Source organism: Aedes aegypti, chromosome 3, assembly GCF_002204515.2.
Source record: "Aedes aegypti strain LVP_AGWG chromosome 3, AaegL5.0 Primary Assembly, whole genome shotgun sequence".
Taxonomy (NCBI): domain Eukaryota; kingdom Metazoa; phylum Arthropoda; class Insecta; order Diptera; family Culicidae; genus Aedes; species Aedes aegypti.
In genome coordinates, this window is record NC_035109.1 from 62486537 (window position 1) to 62505935 (window position 19399).

The 19399-nt window shown below is 40.3% G+C and overlaps 1 protein-coding gene across 1 annotated transcript; it reads left to right on the top strand.

Annotated features, from left to right (window-relative positions):
• Positions 1-5461: 5461 nt before the first annotated feature.
• LOC5567663 (chaoptin) lies at positions 5462-7008 on the top strand. The gene has a single exon (XM_001657558.2). It carries the CDS (start codon positions 5512-5514, stop codon positions 6925-6927), a length of 1416 nt encoding a protein of 471 aa, XP_001657608.2. The 5' UTR covers positions 5462-5511; the 3' UTR covers positions 6928-7008.
• The last annotated feature ends 12391 nt before the right edge of the window (positions 7009-19399 follow it).

The following is a 19399-nucleotide window of genomic DNA, read 5'->3' on the forward strand; positions in this document are numbered from 1 at the left end:
ACACATCACTTCGAACCTCAGTGCAGACGAGTTAACGGCAGCACTAACTCGTGCGTGCGATGTAACCATGCCGAGAGTTGGGAAACCAGCTAACGGTCGCCGTCCAGCCTACTGGTGGAACTCGACCATTGCCGATCTACGTTGGAGCTGCCTACGAGCCAGAAGGAGGATGCAGCGGGCTTGCAACAACGCTGAAAAAGAGGAACGTAGACTAATCTACAGAGCGGAAAGATCCGCACTTGAAAACGAAATCAAGCTTAGCAAAAAAGCTTGTCTTCAAGAACTCTGCGACAAAGCAAACGCGAATCCGTGGGGCGACGCGTACAGAGTAGCCATGGCGAGGTTAAAAGGACCAATCATGCCACCGGAAAAGTGCCCGGAGAGTGAAGGTTATTATTGACGGACTGCTCCCGCAGCACGATGCCACAACCTGGCCGCCCACTTCTTACGGAGTGTAGTATGGAGACTACGAAGAATCTCGAGTAACAAATGAGTAGTTGATCGGTGTGGCGAATGCCTTGGACACAAAGAAGGCCCCGGGACTAGACGGAATCCCAAATCTGGCTCTGAAAACAGCGATTTTATAGAACCTCGATATGTTCAGAATCACACTGCAGAATTGCATTGACGATGGCAGCTTTCCAGACTCCTGGAAGCGACAAAAGTTGGTGTTGCTGCCAAAGCCGGGTAAACCGCTTGACGAATCTTCAGCGTATAGGCCGATATGCTTGCTCGATACGTCCAGCAAGCATATCGGCCATTCATAGTGATGGGTGCTATGCAAAGGCGCGTGGTGGGTGATCAATGATCGAATGTGCAAGTTAAGAATCAAAGGCCGATTCTTAAACTTCAGCATAATCAATGTGCATAGCCCACACTCCGGAGGCACTGATGATGAAGATCAAGAAACAACAACAGATAGAAGATAATCATAGGAGATTTGAACGCTCATGTTGGCCAGGAGGAGGAGTTCAGATCGACGATTGGAAAATTCAGCGCCCACCGGCTAACGAACGAGAACGGCCTACGACTGATATATTTTGCCGCCTCCAAAAAAAAATTGCCATTCGTAGCACATATTTCCAGCACAGCCTCCCGTATCGGTACACCTGGAGATCACCTCAGCAGACAGAAATGCAAATCGACCACGTTTTGATCGATGGACGGCACTTCTCCGACATAACCGACGTGAGAACCTATCGTGGCACTAACATTGACTCCGACCACTACCTGGTGATGGTGAAACTGCGCCCAAAACTATCTATCATCAACGATGTACGGTACCGACGCCCACCTCGGTACAATTTTGCGCGACTGAAACAACCGGAGGTCACCAATGCGTACGCGCAGCATCTGTAGGTATCGTTGCCGGATGTGGGCGAGACTGATGGGGCCCCTCTTGAGGACTGCTTTAGTATAGTCAGAGCAGCCATTAATGAAGCCATGTGGAACGGAATTCAAAAAACGATTGGTTCGACGAGAAATGCCAGGAGATTTTGGAGGAGAAGGACGCAGCGCGGGCTGCAATGCCGCAGCATGGTACGCGGCAAAGCGTGGAACGATACAGACTGAAGCGGAAACAGCGAACCCGTCTCTTCCGGGACAAAAAACTCCTCCTATAAAAGGTGGAATACCAAGAGATGGAGTTGTTCATCATCATCTTCTTCTTCTTCTTCTTCTTCTTCTTCTTCTTCCTCTTCTCTTTCTTCTTCTTCTTCTTCTTCTTCTTCTTCTTCTTCTTCCACAGTAATTAACTGAGAGCTTTCTTTGTATATCGTGTGGCAGGTCCCAAGTAACACAATTGGTCATAAATATGTTCAAAATACACCTTTCGTACATAACCGCTGTTTTGGTTCGAATGTCCAATACCAAATTTCATGCACATTTATAACCGAAAAAGCGCAAATCTGATGGCATTTAAAACATCTTCCTCGTCTCAACAGATGTTTTACAATACATATTTCATGCTTCTGGAAGCATTCTGAATAGTTATATCAATGTTACATAATACAAAATAGACACCAGTATGTTATAACCAAGTTATCTAGACGTAATCTAGAATGAGAGAATAGAGGCACACATTGTGTTCTGCTTGAAATATGTTGACAGCTCAATTAATCGCAAACAAAACAAAAATAAACAGTGATTCCAATTACAAGTACTCTGATCAAAAAAAATCATGAAGCATATTATTTCTTCTTACTAGTTTCAAATAAGCAAATATAAGACGACTTTCGTGTACAAAGTGTATGATATTTCATGTTTTTTTTTTTTTCCAAGAAGTAGTTAAAAAAATCTTCTAAAGACTGGCCTGTTGTGTGTATTGTTCATTCATGCACATGCCAGTATACAGATTTGGCGCTGTGTGGGATTCACTTGAGTGCCTACCCACTAAAAAAAAAACTCTCCTAGGATTCCTTTCACCTGACTTCCCCTCCGGCACCACCTTGCAGTATTACTTCGACGGAGAGGTGTTATGTGCTGTTTGCACCGCTTCGTTACTTTTCGGCGTATTCTATTTTTGCCATGCTGAGCCCTTCGGCTCCTGTTAGTAGTTAGTATCTCATTTTCGCCATTTAGCGACCCATATCAAGAAATTTGCCCATCATGCTAAGCCCTTTGGCTCCTGTTAGTAGCTGGTTACGCTCTCATTACCGCCATTTAGCGACCCGTATTAAAACACTCGTGCCAGAAACTCCCTGACCAAGGAAGTTCTCTCGGTGCTGGACGCGTGTCATTTAGCACTCCAGGTTCTCGCGCACTACTCGGATAGTCCCCGGCGGTGAATCTACCCTACCCCGACGAAGAGTTCCCCGGAGGTGGAAGTTCTTCCGGTACCGATACTGCCCGGATAGGTGCCGAGGTCGGTCCTGCGATTCGGGTTGGCGGGTGCCCTGACGACCAATTTCCGGTGCTTTTCCACGATCTACTCGGTCTTGTCCCCGACGGTGAATCAAGCCTACCTACCGATTGGGTGCCGAGGTCGGTTCGGCGATGCCGGTTGGAGACTGACTTCCGGTTCACTGGCGCCTCAACGACCCAGAATCAGTACTACGTCGCGTTCTACTCGGTCTAGTCCCCGGTGGTGGATCTAGCCTACTCCGGTCGCGCCGCGTGCGCCATTTAGCGCTCCATCATCTCGCGCTCTACTCGAATGGTCCCCGACGGCGGATCCATCCTACTCCGACAGAGAGTTCCCCGACGTAGGAAGATCCCCCGAAACCGACCGGGATGTGATATTTCATGTGCCGGGTAAGATTTGCAGTGATACCGAGTGTTGTACTCATTGATAATTAACGCGCCGTTCATTAGATGCGCAATTGCAATTCGTGTTCCGTGAAATCAATTAAATTGTGTTAAATTTTTGTCTAAAACGCCTGCCTGAAGCATGGTGACTCCTACCAGAAGTGTACAGTGCCGGTTAAAAGTGTTTGTAATGGTTATTCATAATATACCTATGGTAATACAAATGTGATGATCAAAATATACTAAGCCTAAAGATGGGGTCGAACTAATACTTGGTTTACGAGCTGGAAATCGTCATTGTATTGGCGTTAATTTGTGAATTGCTCACTTTAAAAATTCTACATTTATTATTATTTTGAACGGCAATGTATAACGTCATTGCTTTGGTATAGAGATAGAAGAAAAAATAAAGTTGTGTTCTGAATGATGTTTTAATAACGTATAAAATAAATAACGCATCCCACATGCTGCGAGCTGAAATGTGCCGGGGAGCAACACTACGACGAACACAGAGGACACAGCCATAACAGGCCAAGGCAGCAAAGGTGATAGCTACCTCAGCACTGCGGATTGTGGAAATCAACTAGTTCCCACGATGGGAGATGTTAAGGATGCCATTCACCAGCCCAACAACAACAAGGCCGCTGGCAAGGATGGTATCGTAGCCGAACTCATCAAGATGGTCCCGGACAGGTTGGCCGCTTGTCTGCATCGGCTAATAGTCAGAATCTGGGAAACGGAACAGCTATTGGAGGAGTGGTAGCAAGGCGTTATATGCCCCATCTACAAAAAGGGCGACAAACTGGAGTGTGAACATTATTGTGCAATCACCATCGTAAACGCCGCCTACAAAGTGTTATCTCAAATTATCTTCTGTCGTCTAGCACCTATAGCAAAGGAGTTCGTGGGAAGTTATCAAGCAGGTTTCATCGACGCTCGACAACGGACCAGATCATGTGATGGACTTTCGTGCCTGCAGTTCAAAATTGCGCTAGAAGGTGACATGTGGAGAGCCGAAGTCAACAGTCAAGGTATGATTTCACGAGATCGGAACAATTTGTCTGCTTCGCGAATGACATGGATATTATTGGACGAAAATTTGAAACGGTGGCAGATTTGTTCACCCGCTTGAAACGCGAAGCAACAAGGAGTAGTACATGCTGGTAGCCAGAACTGAGCGCGACAGGGCCCCCCAGGAAGCAGTGTCACGATTGACGAGGATACCTTGGAGGTGGTTGATGAGTTCGTTTACCTCGGATTTTTACTGACGACTGACAACAACGTTAATCGGGAAATACGAAGGCGCATTATGTGTGGAAGTCGTAAGCACGCTCCAGAAGAAACTGCAGTTGAGAAAGATTCACTCCCGCACCAACTTACGCTCATAAGACCTTTAGTTCTCTACGGGCATGAAACGTTGACTATGCTCGAGGAGGATTTGCAAGCTCTTGGGGTTTTCGAACGCCGAGTGCTAAGCACGATCTTCGGTGACGCTTGACAGGACAACAGCCCTGTAAAGATGGTGTCCGCTTCGAATCCAGTCGGAACTGGAAAGCGTGGGGTGCAGTAGAGTGTAGGTCATGAGTCGAGGATGGAGGGAGGTGGCTATGACCGACCGAATAGATGCAGCCCTCATACAATGATCTTGGACATTACTACTAACGTATTTGTATGGAATGCTTAATTCAAATGCTAATATTTTCAATTTTATCTAGATTTCTGACAATATGTAGATTTAAGGAAGTGGCAATCTCATGTGTATGGTAAACTTTTCGGCACGGATAATTTTCCAACATCACGAACAAAGTACACTCCTTGAGCAGTAACACTCTGGGATTTATTGTATTCTCCCTCAGGTGTCAAAGCGACTCATCATCTATGCAGAACAAAAGACAGATAAAAAGTATATGCAAATCCAGCCCTGCCTCACTCATTTCATGTGTGTAGTCATCCCATAAAAAAATATCTTCAACTACTGTTCTCGATCTGAACTTTGACAGCAGAATTGTGACCAAAAATAATAGCATGCTTAAATGGTGTGCAATGTGTATATCAAATTAGAACACATCATACTAGCGATCAACTTCACAAACAGATGCCACTTCATTTACTGGCAACGAATCATGCAAATTCCTAGCAACTGAATGCTCTTTTTAGAACAAGCCGCTCTTTCGTTATCATCCTGAGAACAAAAACACACATTATTGATAACGAGCATTTAATTCTCGTTCTAATAATTCTATCCCGATTCAGTTCATCGTCAGCATGATTCCAGTACGGATCGCAGCAGTTTTGCTGCTACTCATCGCGTTTCTTATCGTTAATACTGAGGCGATTACATCGGCGGCGCTCATCAAACTCAACTGCGAAACGAAAAATCGAGTTTGCTATCTCAAGAACATCTACGCATCTGAGGACGATCGCTTCAAAGAGGTATACGGAGCAGAACACAGTGACATCATCGAGTTCTTCGACTGTCATCTTCACACTTTGCCCCGAATTCCGTTCATCAAATCGGTCGAAGCCAAGGGAATCAACTTGGTACGGGTGATTGAGAAAACTTTTTCCACTGTGAAACATGTGGATTTGTCGTACAATCGGTTGCGTGATATATCTGCAAAGGCTTTCGATTGGCCGGAAGAAGTCCTGACACTGGTGGTTAGCGGGAATCCACTGTTGAAGGAGTTTAGTTTCATGAAGAGAATGACAGGACTGGAGGATCTGCAGATGGCGGACATGAAGTTGGATTTGGACTTCATTGATGTGGATGTATTTGCTGGGATGAAGGTGCTGAAGACCTTGAACATGAGTGATAACAAAATTATGTCCGTCCCGGTTGGGATATTCAACAAGCTGGAATCGCTGGAGAAGTTGGATCTTAGTAAGAATTACATTTCGAGGATAACTTCAGGGGCATTCATCATTAACCTACGTACGATTGATCCTGAAGTCGAGACGCGTCACGATTTGACAATCAACCTGGCGAGTAATAACATTTCAATCATTGAAAAAGAATCGTTTATGATCGTACATATGGTGGATCTTAGCGATAACAAACTCATCGGCATCAGTCCATCAGCGTTTTACAATAAATCAGAACTAGGAACACTGATTCTATCCAACAATAGACAGCTAAGGAACTTCAACTTTTTGAAGAGTCTTACAACGTTGCACACTTTGATAATGTCACACATGAATTTTACCTTTGCTGGAGTCCCTCTGGATATGTTCCGTGGACTTGATTTTTTAACAACCCTGGATTTATCGCACAATGACATTTCACACCTCCCCATAGGGATCTTTTCCGATTTGTCTTCAGCGAACTTCATCAACCTGCGCCACAATCGAATCTCCCACGTTGAATTCGGAACATTCTCAATCCGCAAGTACGACCTCATCGATGAAATCGATCTATCATACAACGACATCAGCGAAATCAACTACCTGGTATTCGTACCACTCAAATATCTTCGTACGCTTCTGCTTCACGGAAACCAAATTCCTTATGTCAACGCCAATCATCTGAAACGTAACAAAAGCCTCCAAAACTTCGGCATCCAGCACAATCCCGTTCGCTGCTCGGACCTGGTCGACCTGCTGGCAATCTTCAAACTGGTCCTCGATGGGAGGGAATTCGTCGCACATGAACCCAATGTAGATGGCATCAAATGTAATCCATGAGAAGCGGAAATAAACTTACTGATTTTCAAGACATGCATGGAATCAGCCACAACTTTTTCCATACTAGTAGCTATTCTTTGATCACGCTCGTGTTGCTGCGTCAGGTTCATTTATTCGAAACAACACAACAGAACCCATTACCCTCCAGGGCGCGAAGGGGTTTCCTCCATGAAGTAATTTTCAACCATCCTAATTGACATGCCAAACCTTTCAGCCGTTCGGTCGAGTGAGTTACCGTCTGGTTTGCCTGCCATTCCATCATCATCACATGCGGTTCGACAGGAGATTGTGGGTCAAAATGTATCGTCGAGAAAGAGTGAGATGGGAATTTTGGATTCCAAGTTGTGTTATCTTCTCAGGGATTGTCGTCTAGATTTGCGACTGTTGGGCAAATACTTTGCTGGATGCTCTACCTAAACTACGCGAATCCCAACCAAAACATGAACCTTTCGGAAATTCTAATTCAAATGATCATGGTGGCATTTTGAAATGCCTTCCTCTACTGCTCTGAGCAACCATGAAGATGACGGAGCAAAGAAAAATGTCTGTTCCGTGTATGGGAAGGATTTTCCTCCGCAGTGCTTAGTTATACAAAGTTGCCTTTTGGAAGCGAATAAATCTCATCACTCAGTCCAGACGTGCACCAATTACGGACCGAGGGGTTCACTGATGCGCTTTGTATTTTTAATGGTAAATAGCTATATAGATGATGGTAAATTTTCTTACCAACTTACGATATGGCAATTCAATTTCAAAACTCTCCTTGATTTAGTATTTTAGCTGGTAGGTCAAATCTTAGAAAGAATTTGATTTTTAATTGTTTAATGCAGATTATTGGTTGAGATTTTATCAATTTTCCCTGATCAATTTTCGACTGAACTCAAAACCTTTATTCCTGAAAAGACCATTCGCTAGAATAATTCTATGACACGACTGGGAACCACATTACCTGAACTCAGTGTTATCAGCATAACAACCACATTTTTGACTAAATATATCTTTACAGAAATCACTACGTAAAATCCTGCAAAGATCTCAAAAGAAATCCTTTATTTAGCATTCTTGCAAACAAAACCTGGATGAATCCCAGAACGATTCTTGATAAAATTTCTGCAAGAATCTTTGGAGGCATTCTTGCAGAAAACAACTGTAGAATTTTGTCCAGTGATTCCCTCCAGGAAATAGTTCGAGGCACGGTAGACAGAACAAGGTAGGCTCCCAAGTAACATTTGTAGCTGAATAACAGATTATTCAGCTGAAATGTACTTGAGAGTGGTTTGTTCAACTTTTATTACACAAAAATGTTTATTGGGCTATTCCCACGTGTAAACAACGATTTTCCATCAAAACATGTGTCGTCATTCCTATCGTCGAGCATGAGGCCTTAAGGACAGTTAAGGAGAGCAGACCTTGCTTTCTTTTGCACTCCTTCGAGTTTGCGATAGGAATGACGTCACTTCCAAAAGTCATTTTTAGGAGTATAATACCTTGCTTCTTTTTACCGTGATTCAAGAGTTTATGCACTGATTTTTTGGCTTTGCTGCGTTGCTGCTCGGTCTTTTGCAGTTTGGAGCAAAAGTTCCTAAAACTATCAAAAATTCTTCTAGGTTTTCTTAGGAATCCCTTCAGAAATTGTTTCATAAATGCTTCCACTGATTTTAACTGTATACCTTCCTTACATTCCGCAGGAAATTTACAAGATATTAGTGTTGAAATTGCTCCAGCTTTTTCTCGAAATATTCTATTGGTAACATCCCCGTAGATAATTACAACAGTTTCTTGCAAACATTTGTCAATAAACCATACTTACAAGAATGTCAAACATTTCTGAAATATACATTGGAAGATACTTTTGGGAACTTGTAATCAGAAGACACGGTGTGTTTGTTTGACAAATTGAGACATTAATTTGCGAAAAATTACGCGTTCTAGTGAGAAGTTTTTTTTCGCAAATTCATGTCTCATTTTGTCAAACAAACACACTGCGTCATCTAATTACAAGTTCCCAAAAGTATGTTTCAGACACACCAGCAAATCTGGTATATGCCAGTAAAGGCCAAACATTAATAAATGTACATATTGGAAGAATCCAGTTATCGGAGGAATTTTTGATATAAAAATAAAATAGGATAAAAATCCTAGCGTAGTGTAGCAGGCATAGCCTGGTATGAAATGATTATAGTAGGCCGTAACTGCAAATTAGAAATATATTTGTCATCTGTAAGCTAACTACCAACAAAGCAAGTTCAATTAAACATTAGCTCGTACCAACATCGTCTTTTCCTTGGTAACGACTTTTGGACTTGGTTACGGCCTGGGAGGGAGAAACCAATACAAAATTTCTGTACGTCATAGTGAGCCGAGATTCCGCTGTCACGAACTGTCACTGTGAGCCCAGATCTCAAACATTGGACTAACATGAAAAAAGCGCGTAACTGATTAAAACACATTTTCGTATTTCTTCAAAAGTGATAAAAATCGAACGAAAAGCAATTCATGCACATAACGCAAGTAATGTCACGTGAGCATCATTTAATCTGATTGAACATAAAGCATTGAAAAACGCATCGTTCTACTTTTTCCAATGAAAATGAATATTTAGTGCATAGAAAACTGTGGCCCTTTTTTCATGTTTGTCAGGAAAGATCGAAGGTGCACAACAAAAGGAAACTACCGATTTTCTCGAAGCCTGCCTTGATTGTTGTTGGCAAGCTGGAGTTATCTTGCAGTTCAAAATAACGTTGTCTTATATTTCGAGTGTAGTATCGGTGCCTCCATCCCAGGTTACGGCTATAACAGCTGGTGACGAGAAAAAGTTTGGAAGCAACTCGAAGATCCTCAAGATTTTTTTTTTTTTTCACTCAAGTACCAATCAAGAAAATAGCACACGCGAATCTGAATGCAGCAGCTCACCAATTTTATCGCGCGGCAGCAGCAACAGATCAAAAACCTGGCAGCGAGAAGATCATCGAGTCATTGACAATCGGAATCCAGGATTTCCAGTACGATCCGGACGGAGGCGTTTTCTTCGATAGCTGGTACGTAAGGATGATGATGTCATCACGCAGGATGACCAATCTCTGGACGAGGTTGCTTCTTCGCAAGCTAAGCACACCTTAGCACAACAAGTACGTGGACACGATTCGGTTCAAAGATGGGGATTTTTTTTTAATTTCTTTATTAGTATCATTCCAAACATTACATTCATTATTTCTTATATCTAGGTGTTCTGTGTTATTAGACAACACTATCATCCTAATTTGGTTAAACAAATCTAAGATTTTATTAACATTTTGTTAACAACATATTACATTTCATTTGCCGTAGCAGTTCAGATTTTTTACAGGTGAGTTGATTTCACCTGCTTATAAGAGAAAAAACGCTTTGAATATACTTAACCTAACTTAACCTAAACATATAACGCATTAATCGGGGCAATAGAAGATTGTAACGATTTTTGCCTGAAATTATGTATGATTGTATTTGACATTTGTTCCAATATTTCAACATTGGATATTCTATGTAACTCATTGGTACTATACCAGGGAGGAAGCCTCAGAATCATTTTCAAAATTTTATTTTGAATTCTCTGCATAGCTTTCTTCCTGGTATTACAACAGCTAGTCCATATTGGTACAGCATACAACATGGCTGGCCTGAAAATTTGTTTGAATATCAACAGCTTGTTCTTAAGACAAAGTTTTGATTTTCTATTAATAAGGGGATAGAGACATTTTACATATTTGTTACATTTGGCTTGAATGCCCTCAATGTGATTTTTGAAAGTTAAATTCTTATCTAGCATGAGCCCTAGATACTTAACTTCATCTGACCAATGTATTGGAACCCCTCTCATCGTGACAACATGTCTACTTGAAGGTTTCAAATAAAGAGCTTTTGGTTTATGTGGGAATATTATTAGTTGAGTTTTGAGGAGAAATCTTCCATTTTTGCAAGTATGAAGAAAAAATATCCAAACTTTTTGCAATCGACTACAGATGACACGCAGGCTTCGTCCTTTGGCGGAGAGGCCTGTGTCATCCGCAAACAAAGATTTTTGACATCCCTGAGGTAACTCAGGTAAGTCAGATGTGAAAATATTGTATAATATTGGTCCCAAAATGCTGCCTTGGGGAACACCAGCTCTTACAGGAAGTCTTTCAGATCTGGAGATCTGATAATTAACCTGAAGTGTATGATTTGACAGATAACTTTGAATTATTCTAACAATATATGTTGGAAAATTAAAGTTTTTCTATTTTACGATCAAACCTTCATGCCAAACACTGTCGAATGCTTTTTCTATGTCTAGAAGAGCAAGACCAGCAGAATAGCCTTCAGATTTGTTGGAACGGATCAAATTTGTTACACGTAAAAGTTGATGAGTGGTCGAATGTCCATGACGGAATCCGAACTGTTCATTGGCTAAAATTGAATTTTCGTTGATGTGGGCCATCATTCTGTTCAAAATAACCTTTTCAAAAAGTTTACTGATGGAGGAAAGCAAACTGATTGGACGATAGCTAGAAGCTTCTGCAGGATTTTTGTCTGGTTTTAAAATTGGAACAACCTTAGCATTTTTCCATTTGACAGGAAAATATGCTAATTGAAAACATTTGTTATATATATCAACTAAAAATGATAAGCTACTTTCTGGAAGTTTCTTGATGAGGATGTAGAAAATTCCATCATCGCCAGGAGCTTTCATATTTTTGAATTTTTTAATAATAGTTCTCACTTCTTCCAAATCAGTCTCCCAGGCATTTTCGAAAACGTTCTCTTGATTGAGAATATTTTCAAACTCCTGAGTAACTGCATTTTCAATTGGACTAGTAAGTCCTAAATTAAAATTGTGCGCACTTTCAAACTGCATAGCAAGTTTTTGAGCTTTTTCGCAATTAGTTAGTAATAATTTGTTTTCCTCTTTCAATGCCGGTATTGGCTTCTGAGGTTTTTTCAAGATTTTAGATAATTTCCAAAAGGGCTTAGAGCCGGGGTCCAATTGAGAAATTTTATTTTCAAAATTTTTGTTTCTTAAATCTGCAAAACGTTTCTTGATTTCTTTCTGCAAATCCTGCCATATAATTTTCGTAGCCGGATCACGAGTGCGTTGAAATCGCCTTCTCCTCACGTTTTTAAGACGGATCAAGAGTTTAAGATCATCGTCTATAATCACGGATTCAAATTTTACTTCACATTTTGGAATTGCAATGTTAAAGATGGGGATTTAGGTATACACAACCGCTTGCAACGCTGGGCCTTGAAACTCCTGCTGTACGACTTCGACATCAAGCACGTTTCGACAACGAACTTCGGCTACGCGGATTTCCTGTCCCGACTGATGTCAGCACATCGTAGACCAGATGAAGATTTCGTGACAGCGGCCGTGCACGTCGAATCTGAAGCAACGCATCAGATGGTAGTGGCTGAAACGCAAAGAGGTCCAGTTCTCCAGTGGTGAATTTCCTTCAAGAAGGGTGGCCGGCCCATGTGAAGCAAATTGAAGATCCTGACGTCAAGAAGTACTTCGCAAGACGAGATGGACTTCAAATCGTTGACCACTGTGTCATGTTCGGCGATGAAATCGTCGTGCCACTCAAATTCCGCAAACGGATTATTCGACAGCTACATCGTGGACACCCAGGACACCTGATGAAATCTCTGGCCCGTCGTCACATCTACTGGCCTAATGTGGACAACGATGCAGCGCAATTTGTTCGTCAGTGCACCACGTGCATTGAAGCAGCAAAATCTCTGACGAAAGCAACCCTGGAATCGAGGCCCCTCGCAGGGAAGCCATGGCAACGTGTCCACATCGATTTTGCTGGCCCAGTCGATGGGTACTACTATTTCGTCATTGTGGATGTCTATGGCCCGAAATCTTCCAATTGGTCACCACGACTGCGACGTTGAATCAGCTGCGTAATACGTTTTCCCGTTTCGGCAATCCGAATACTTTGGTCTCGGATAACAGCACACAATTCACCAGTGCTCCTATTTCCGTTCATGTTTTTCAATTACTAAAAAAAACTTCTATTGATTCAATACAAGAATTGATGGCGTTTTCAGCCTGAGTCATATCTTGATTATTTTATTTAAATTTTTAAATGGTTCGTCTCCGACATATCTCATATTCAATTTACATCTATCTAAATGGAAGATATTTTGAAGTTACATGAATCGCATCCCTTATTAAGATGAATCCTGATTGTGTACTTCTGATTCCTTTCTGTTAACAAAAACTCTTTCCCAAGTTACCCATGATGATGCAGAGGTATTTTTGATCTTTAATAACAATTTAATTTAATTTGTCCATTCGACGTGTTGTCCCTTCGGCGTTTGTCCTTTCGACGTTTTGACATTATACGTTTTGGGATTCTCGGTTCTGCCCCATGCTCGCCAAATCGTTGGGCACTTGATACGCCTACCTAGTTCGCTGCGCTCCACGCCTTCTTGTACCAACCGGATTCAAAGCGAACACCATCTTTGCAGGGTTGCTGTCCGGCATTCTTGCAACATGCTCTGCCCATCGTATCCTTCCAGCTTTGGCCATACTGTGTTTACCGTAGCATTGGGCGAGCTCATGGTTCCATTCTTCGCCGCCACACATCGTTCCCACACGGGTAGAAATTAGAATCCAAAAACAAGATTATGACTCATGATATCATGATTCCAGCGTGTTTTCGTCTTATGAAAATACACCATGATTTGGACTCATGATATCATGAGTCAGATTGCCGTAACGCAACACACGCGTTAGGTTTTCGAAGCTGATTGCTCGGAATCATGATTCAAATGCCAAAAATGCTGAGTCGCGCATCCGTTTATGATCGACAAAATAAAAAAAAAGTTAAAAATAGCATACATTGAGATTCGAGCCAAGAACCTTCCGATTGTAAGCCACATACTCTACCACTCGACCGTTTTGTCATCTTGAATCCAGAGTGATCGATACGAAAGAAATGAAGCAAAGTGCGCCGCTCAGTGTTTTCACACTGGATGTTACGGTTATGAGGAATCATGATTATGACTCCAGGAACCATGATTTGTGATCCTGATATTATGACCTAACCAATTTATGAATTTCATAATTTGTAAATCATGGTTTGGGGATCAGATTTTTATCCGTGCAAGCACACCGCCAAAGATCGTCCTAAGCACCCGGCATTCAAAGACTCCAAGTACTTGCAAGTCCTCGTCGAGCATCGTCAAAGTTTGATGCCCGTAGAGGACTGCTTATAAGCGTTTTGTACATGGTACATTTGGTGCGGGTGTGCCATTTTTATGACCGATGCTTCTAGTGGAGGCCATATTTGGCCCGACTTCCACTAATGATGCGCCACCATAATTCACGGCTAACGTCACTATCGGCCGTCAGCAGTAGACGAACTCGTCGACCACCTCGAACGAATCCTCGTCTACTACCTAGACAAGCCTTATCGCGCTGGGCTCCACCTGTTAGAATGTACCGTCCTGATTCAAATTCCAGACAGCTTCAAATTCCGGACACTCTACTTTGTATGGGAAAGGTTTCACTTGAAATGTTTCAAAATTTACCGTTCAAAAGTTCACAACTTTCAGGCACGTTTTAATATGAATTTTCAATAGCAATCCATGAAAATTCATAATGCGCGATTAGTTTTGACGTTGCTCTAACGGATGGAAAAGTTTTATTTTTAATTTAACCATAGGTTGCGTCCGGAATAAGAATCATGGAAATATCACTAATTTCTATTTATTTCAGGTAATGCTGTGCATGCTGTGAAATCTGAATCTTCAGCCGCCATTCCAAAGATTAGTGTTTTGAAAGCTTGATAACGCAGAGGTATCATATATTATGCTTCAATTTATATGCTTTTCGATCGGCTATACTGCACTCAGGCCTTAAGTGTCCGTAATATGAATCAAAACGGTACTTTGTCTTGAACTCATTTACCGCCAGTTCAACGTTTACCGTCTCGCGTGTCAGGCGCGTGTACAGGTCTGCTACCTTCTTTAGTAATATTAATCGATATTAAGATTCGACATTGTCCATATCATCCGCGATGCAAACAAATTTACTAAATCTTGTAAAAATCGTTCCCCAGCTTTTAATGCCGGCACCTCTCTATGGCCACAAATGTCGAGTTCAGCTCCGAAACCATCCTTCTTCTTCTTGTTATTTGCATTACGTCCCCATGGGACAGAGTCTGCTTTTCAGCTTAATGTTATTATGAGCATTCGTATATCGTGTGGCAGATAGGATGATACTCTATGCTCAGGGAAGTCAAGGAAATTTCCATTTCAAAAAGATCTTGGACCGATCGGGAATCGAACCCAGACATCTTCAGCATGGCTGTGCTTTATAGCTGCGGACTCTAACCACTCGACTAAGGAAGGCTCCTGCTCCCATCCTTATGCTTTGCTAATTTCGGAAGCAAAAGTATGCCTGGGATTTTTCAATACATTTCCTCTAAAGATTCGAAGCCAAAAGACACTCCAAAAATACTTTTGGTAGATTAATTCTGTATAACTCGGGGATTAGAAGCAGAATTTACAGAAAAAAAAAACAAAGGAGAATTTGTGACGCGATTGATATTGTATTTTGAAAATATTTCTGAAGGACTTCTGATGAACTTCGCCAAAAACCTTCTTAATAATTTTTTTGAGAAACTATATGAAGGAATTTACTAAGGCAAAGTTTGAATTTTTGAAATATTAGGTTGTTTTTAGATAAATCTGGAAATACATTTCGGGATCACCTTGAACATGAACAAATCGCACAATATTATTTGACTAATTTCTAAGAGATTTGCAGCAAAAGTATAATGCCACTATTCGATATTATTGTTTTTCTTGGTAAAACTTAGTTTAGAATTTAAGCAATAAGTCTATTCATGCGAAATTATTTAAAAAAAATTAAAGCGAATTAAAAGAAAGAACATTTTGCTGGATTAAAAAAACAATGGCTGATTTTTTTAAACTTTTCTTAAAAGCCTAAACCAGTTTAAAATTCCTTAAGGAGATGTGTTATGAATTAGGCCTTGTTTTTCGCCAATTATTCCAGCTATCTCATGTCTAAGAAGTTCCTTTAGTAATTTTGTCTATGTATTAATTTGCCGAGAGCTTTTTTTATCAATTAATATAGTCGGAAATGATACGAATTATAATTCATGAATTCAATTAAAGAATCCTTATGAGAGCAATCATCCTCACCGGACACCTCGATCAGGGCACCCTCTAAAAATATGCTGGTCTATGCAAAAACATTTGAAATAGTATTGTTTGCACTATTCAGAAAATACGAATTTAAGGAACCGAATTTCCAAAATACTGATACTTTTAAGTTTCACATTTTTTGTAGTGAAGATGTCGTGCGACAGCCGGACGATTGATCTTGCGATGATCATACAATTCACCGAAGTCAGTTCGACAAGCGTGGTTTTCCCTTTTTTGTTGAACAAAATAAAAAAAAAACGTAACTACAGTAGAATATTTGTCAATTGATTCAGAAAATTTTTCTTCACTTTAAAATCATGTAAACTATTATTTTCTTTTAATTTATGTTATACATTATGGGATGAAATATATCCAAAATTCGAGGGGGAGAGGGGACTGGACGACTCCCTCTGTTCCTACGCCAATGCTGATTAAAAATGAACTGAGCACAACCGTTCTATCTATTTTCACGTCTATCAATAATTTAGCTAACGATAAACAAAATATTGCTGTTCACAGTGTGCAAATGGTTCTCAAAAAATATTTCCAATACACTTATTTATAATTCAAGAAAGCGGATAAAGCATGTAAATTCACAAACTGTATGCTCCGGTTTACTTTAGATTCCTTTTTAGCTTTAGATTTTTCGGTTTAGATTCCTACGAAAATTTTAGGAGTGATTCTCAATTCCTTCCTAAATTTTCCTTCTATTATCAAAAAAGACTTGATGAGATTTTATTTTTATTGTATCCCTGTATTACTTCAAAAATTCATCCAGATTGTCTTTGAGGAGTTTCTCTTTGAATTCCTGCCGAAATTTTTCAAAGGAATCGTCCAGCATTCCTTCAGAAATTTCGTCCAGCATTCCATCTAAAAAAAATTTCCTATTTTTTTCAACAATGCGTGCAGTAGTCTCTCTATGATGTATCTAAGATTTCCTAGTAATTCCTCTTTCTTTTTTTCCTTCTGCTTTTCCTAGGCATTACTTCATAATTGTAAAGGACCTTTTTGCAATTTCTCATCGTAATAGGCTGTTTTTCCTCACGCCAATCTGTCATGAAACTGCCTACTTTCCTGCACTGAAGTATGCAGTGCGGGAATAGTCATTACGCAACTGAAAACAGTGCTGTAATGATTCATTACGCAACGCTTTCTCATTACGCAACTGTTTTGAGTTGCGTAATGATTAACAACACAACAATTTTTCAGAAATTGTAAAATAATGGCGAATGTATTCCGATATAATTTCTGATACCCTTAAGTGGTCTTACGAAATTGCAAAAAATGTTGTACGTAACTCGTTGCAGAACTCGATTTTTACAGCACTCGTCGTAATTATCCTACTCGGCAAGCCTCGTAGGATAAATTTACGACTCGTGCTGTAAAAATCATCATTCTGCAACTTGTTCCGTAAACTACTATTACAGCTTCCAGCACTTACACAGTTATTAAATGAGCATCTTCATTGCAATGGTGAACATTTTTGCATTTGTAAATCGTGTATCAAACTGAGTATTGCCCAAGGGTGCCCAATAAATTTTCATTGCCAAACTATCCTGGCCCGACCGGGAGTCGAACCCAAAAACCTTCAGCATGACTTTGGTTTGTAGTCGCGGACATTACAACTAGGCAAAGGGAGTCTCTTAGTTCTATTATGAGACAAAATTTTCCACAACTGATTCATCAATATATGATAAAGCGACGCTTTTCTTCATTTGAGTTTATCTAATCTCAATTTAAAAAAAATCTTATTTAAGTGTCGATGATAAATTTAGTTTCGTTTCTAAACGATTTTCCATTGGCTCAGACTCGCTAAGCCCCTCATTTCAACAATCCACTTTTATTCATTATCTTACTAACTCTATTCTGTAGAGATACATCGTCATCATCCTTTCCGAGTACACCTCACAACCCATCGCATCGCCGGAGGTGCCTTTCCGGGTAGAAGTGAGCTGCCAAATAGAAAATTTCTTCGTCGGCACGATCCGGCAACAAGAGAAAAGAATTGCAAACCGTTGTCCTTGCGCTTCCATTCCATCACTCGCTTCGGCTTCGAGCTTCTTCCACTGACCTGTGTCTCCACGCGCGCTCGCTTGATATCCACCAATCAAATGAAGAATAAGACAAACTGCTGTCCCGAAACCCTTAGTCTTCAAGTGCTCCAGCCGCCAAAATGCTGATGCAGAGCAACCCGATCAGAATCACATAACCAGATTATAACACAACTCTTTCAACAACAGTTGAAAATAGCTGAAGTTTGTACATTTTTTTTAATAAGAAGGCTTTGTTTTTAAATTGTTACATGTTTCGTAACTCGTAACATGTTTTACAACACGTGTTATATTTTTACATGACATTTTCACATACCCGACCAGATTATAACAACAGATTTTGTCACTCAGTTGGTGCGTTTTTTCTAACAAAATGTTTCATAATTTTGGTTAGTAGTTAAAACAACAAAAAAAAAATGACACAAATTACTCTACACTAAACAAAATTGAAACAAAATATGTTATAATTTAAACGAAAATGTTACTCATTATGTTTCAAATGAAATGAAAATATAGCTCATTTTTTATTTTTCATAACTAAATTATAACATAATTTGTTACAAGCAATTGCTCTCAATTTTATATAATAAATTGTGTTATAATTATGTTTAAAATTGAATCAAATTTAAAACACCTTTTGTTATTATAAATGATTTTGTTTTAATTATGTTACAATCTCCTTTATTAAAAATCGGTGCATGTAACAAAAATGAATAATTATGTTATTTGTAACAAATCTTGATATAATTGTACCACAATTCAGTTGAAATTCCGGCCAGTGGCCGGGTTGTTATATGATGATAGAGAAAAAACATCAGAGAAACACATCTGTTATAATCTTGTATCTTCCAACTGATCGGGAATGGGACCGTTTGAAGACAAGTCGAAAAACGTGTTGTGCGTCTAATGAAAATAATCAAATTTGACAAACGAGCGTAAAGGTTCTCGCCAGAGGGGAAGAACGATTTTTTTCGGCACATGGCCTAGATTGAACCACCAGGAGGAAAATGAATCGCAGCTGAAAGCCCGTTAGGTGCGTTGAGAAATGTGGTTAGAGTAACGAAAGACAATCACTTGCGAAACTAATCAGACTTGTTTGCCGCAGGAGTATGTCTACTGTTGAAATCATCGAGAATTATTTGTAAACACATCGTTTACTACCCAAGACATCGAAGAAGAATATTAAATCGTTAACAATCGCGAGCGGAAAAAGAAGAATAAAT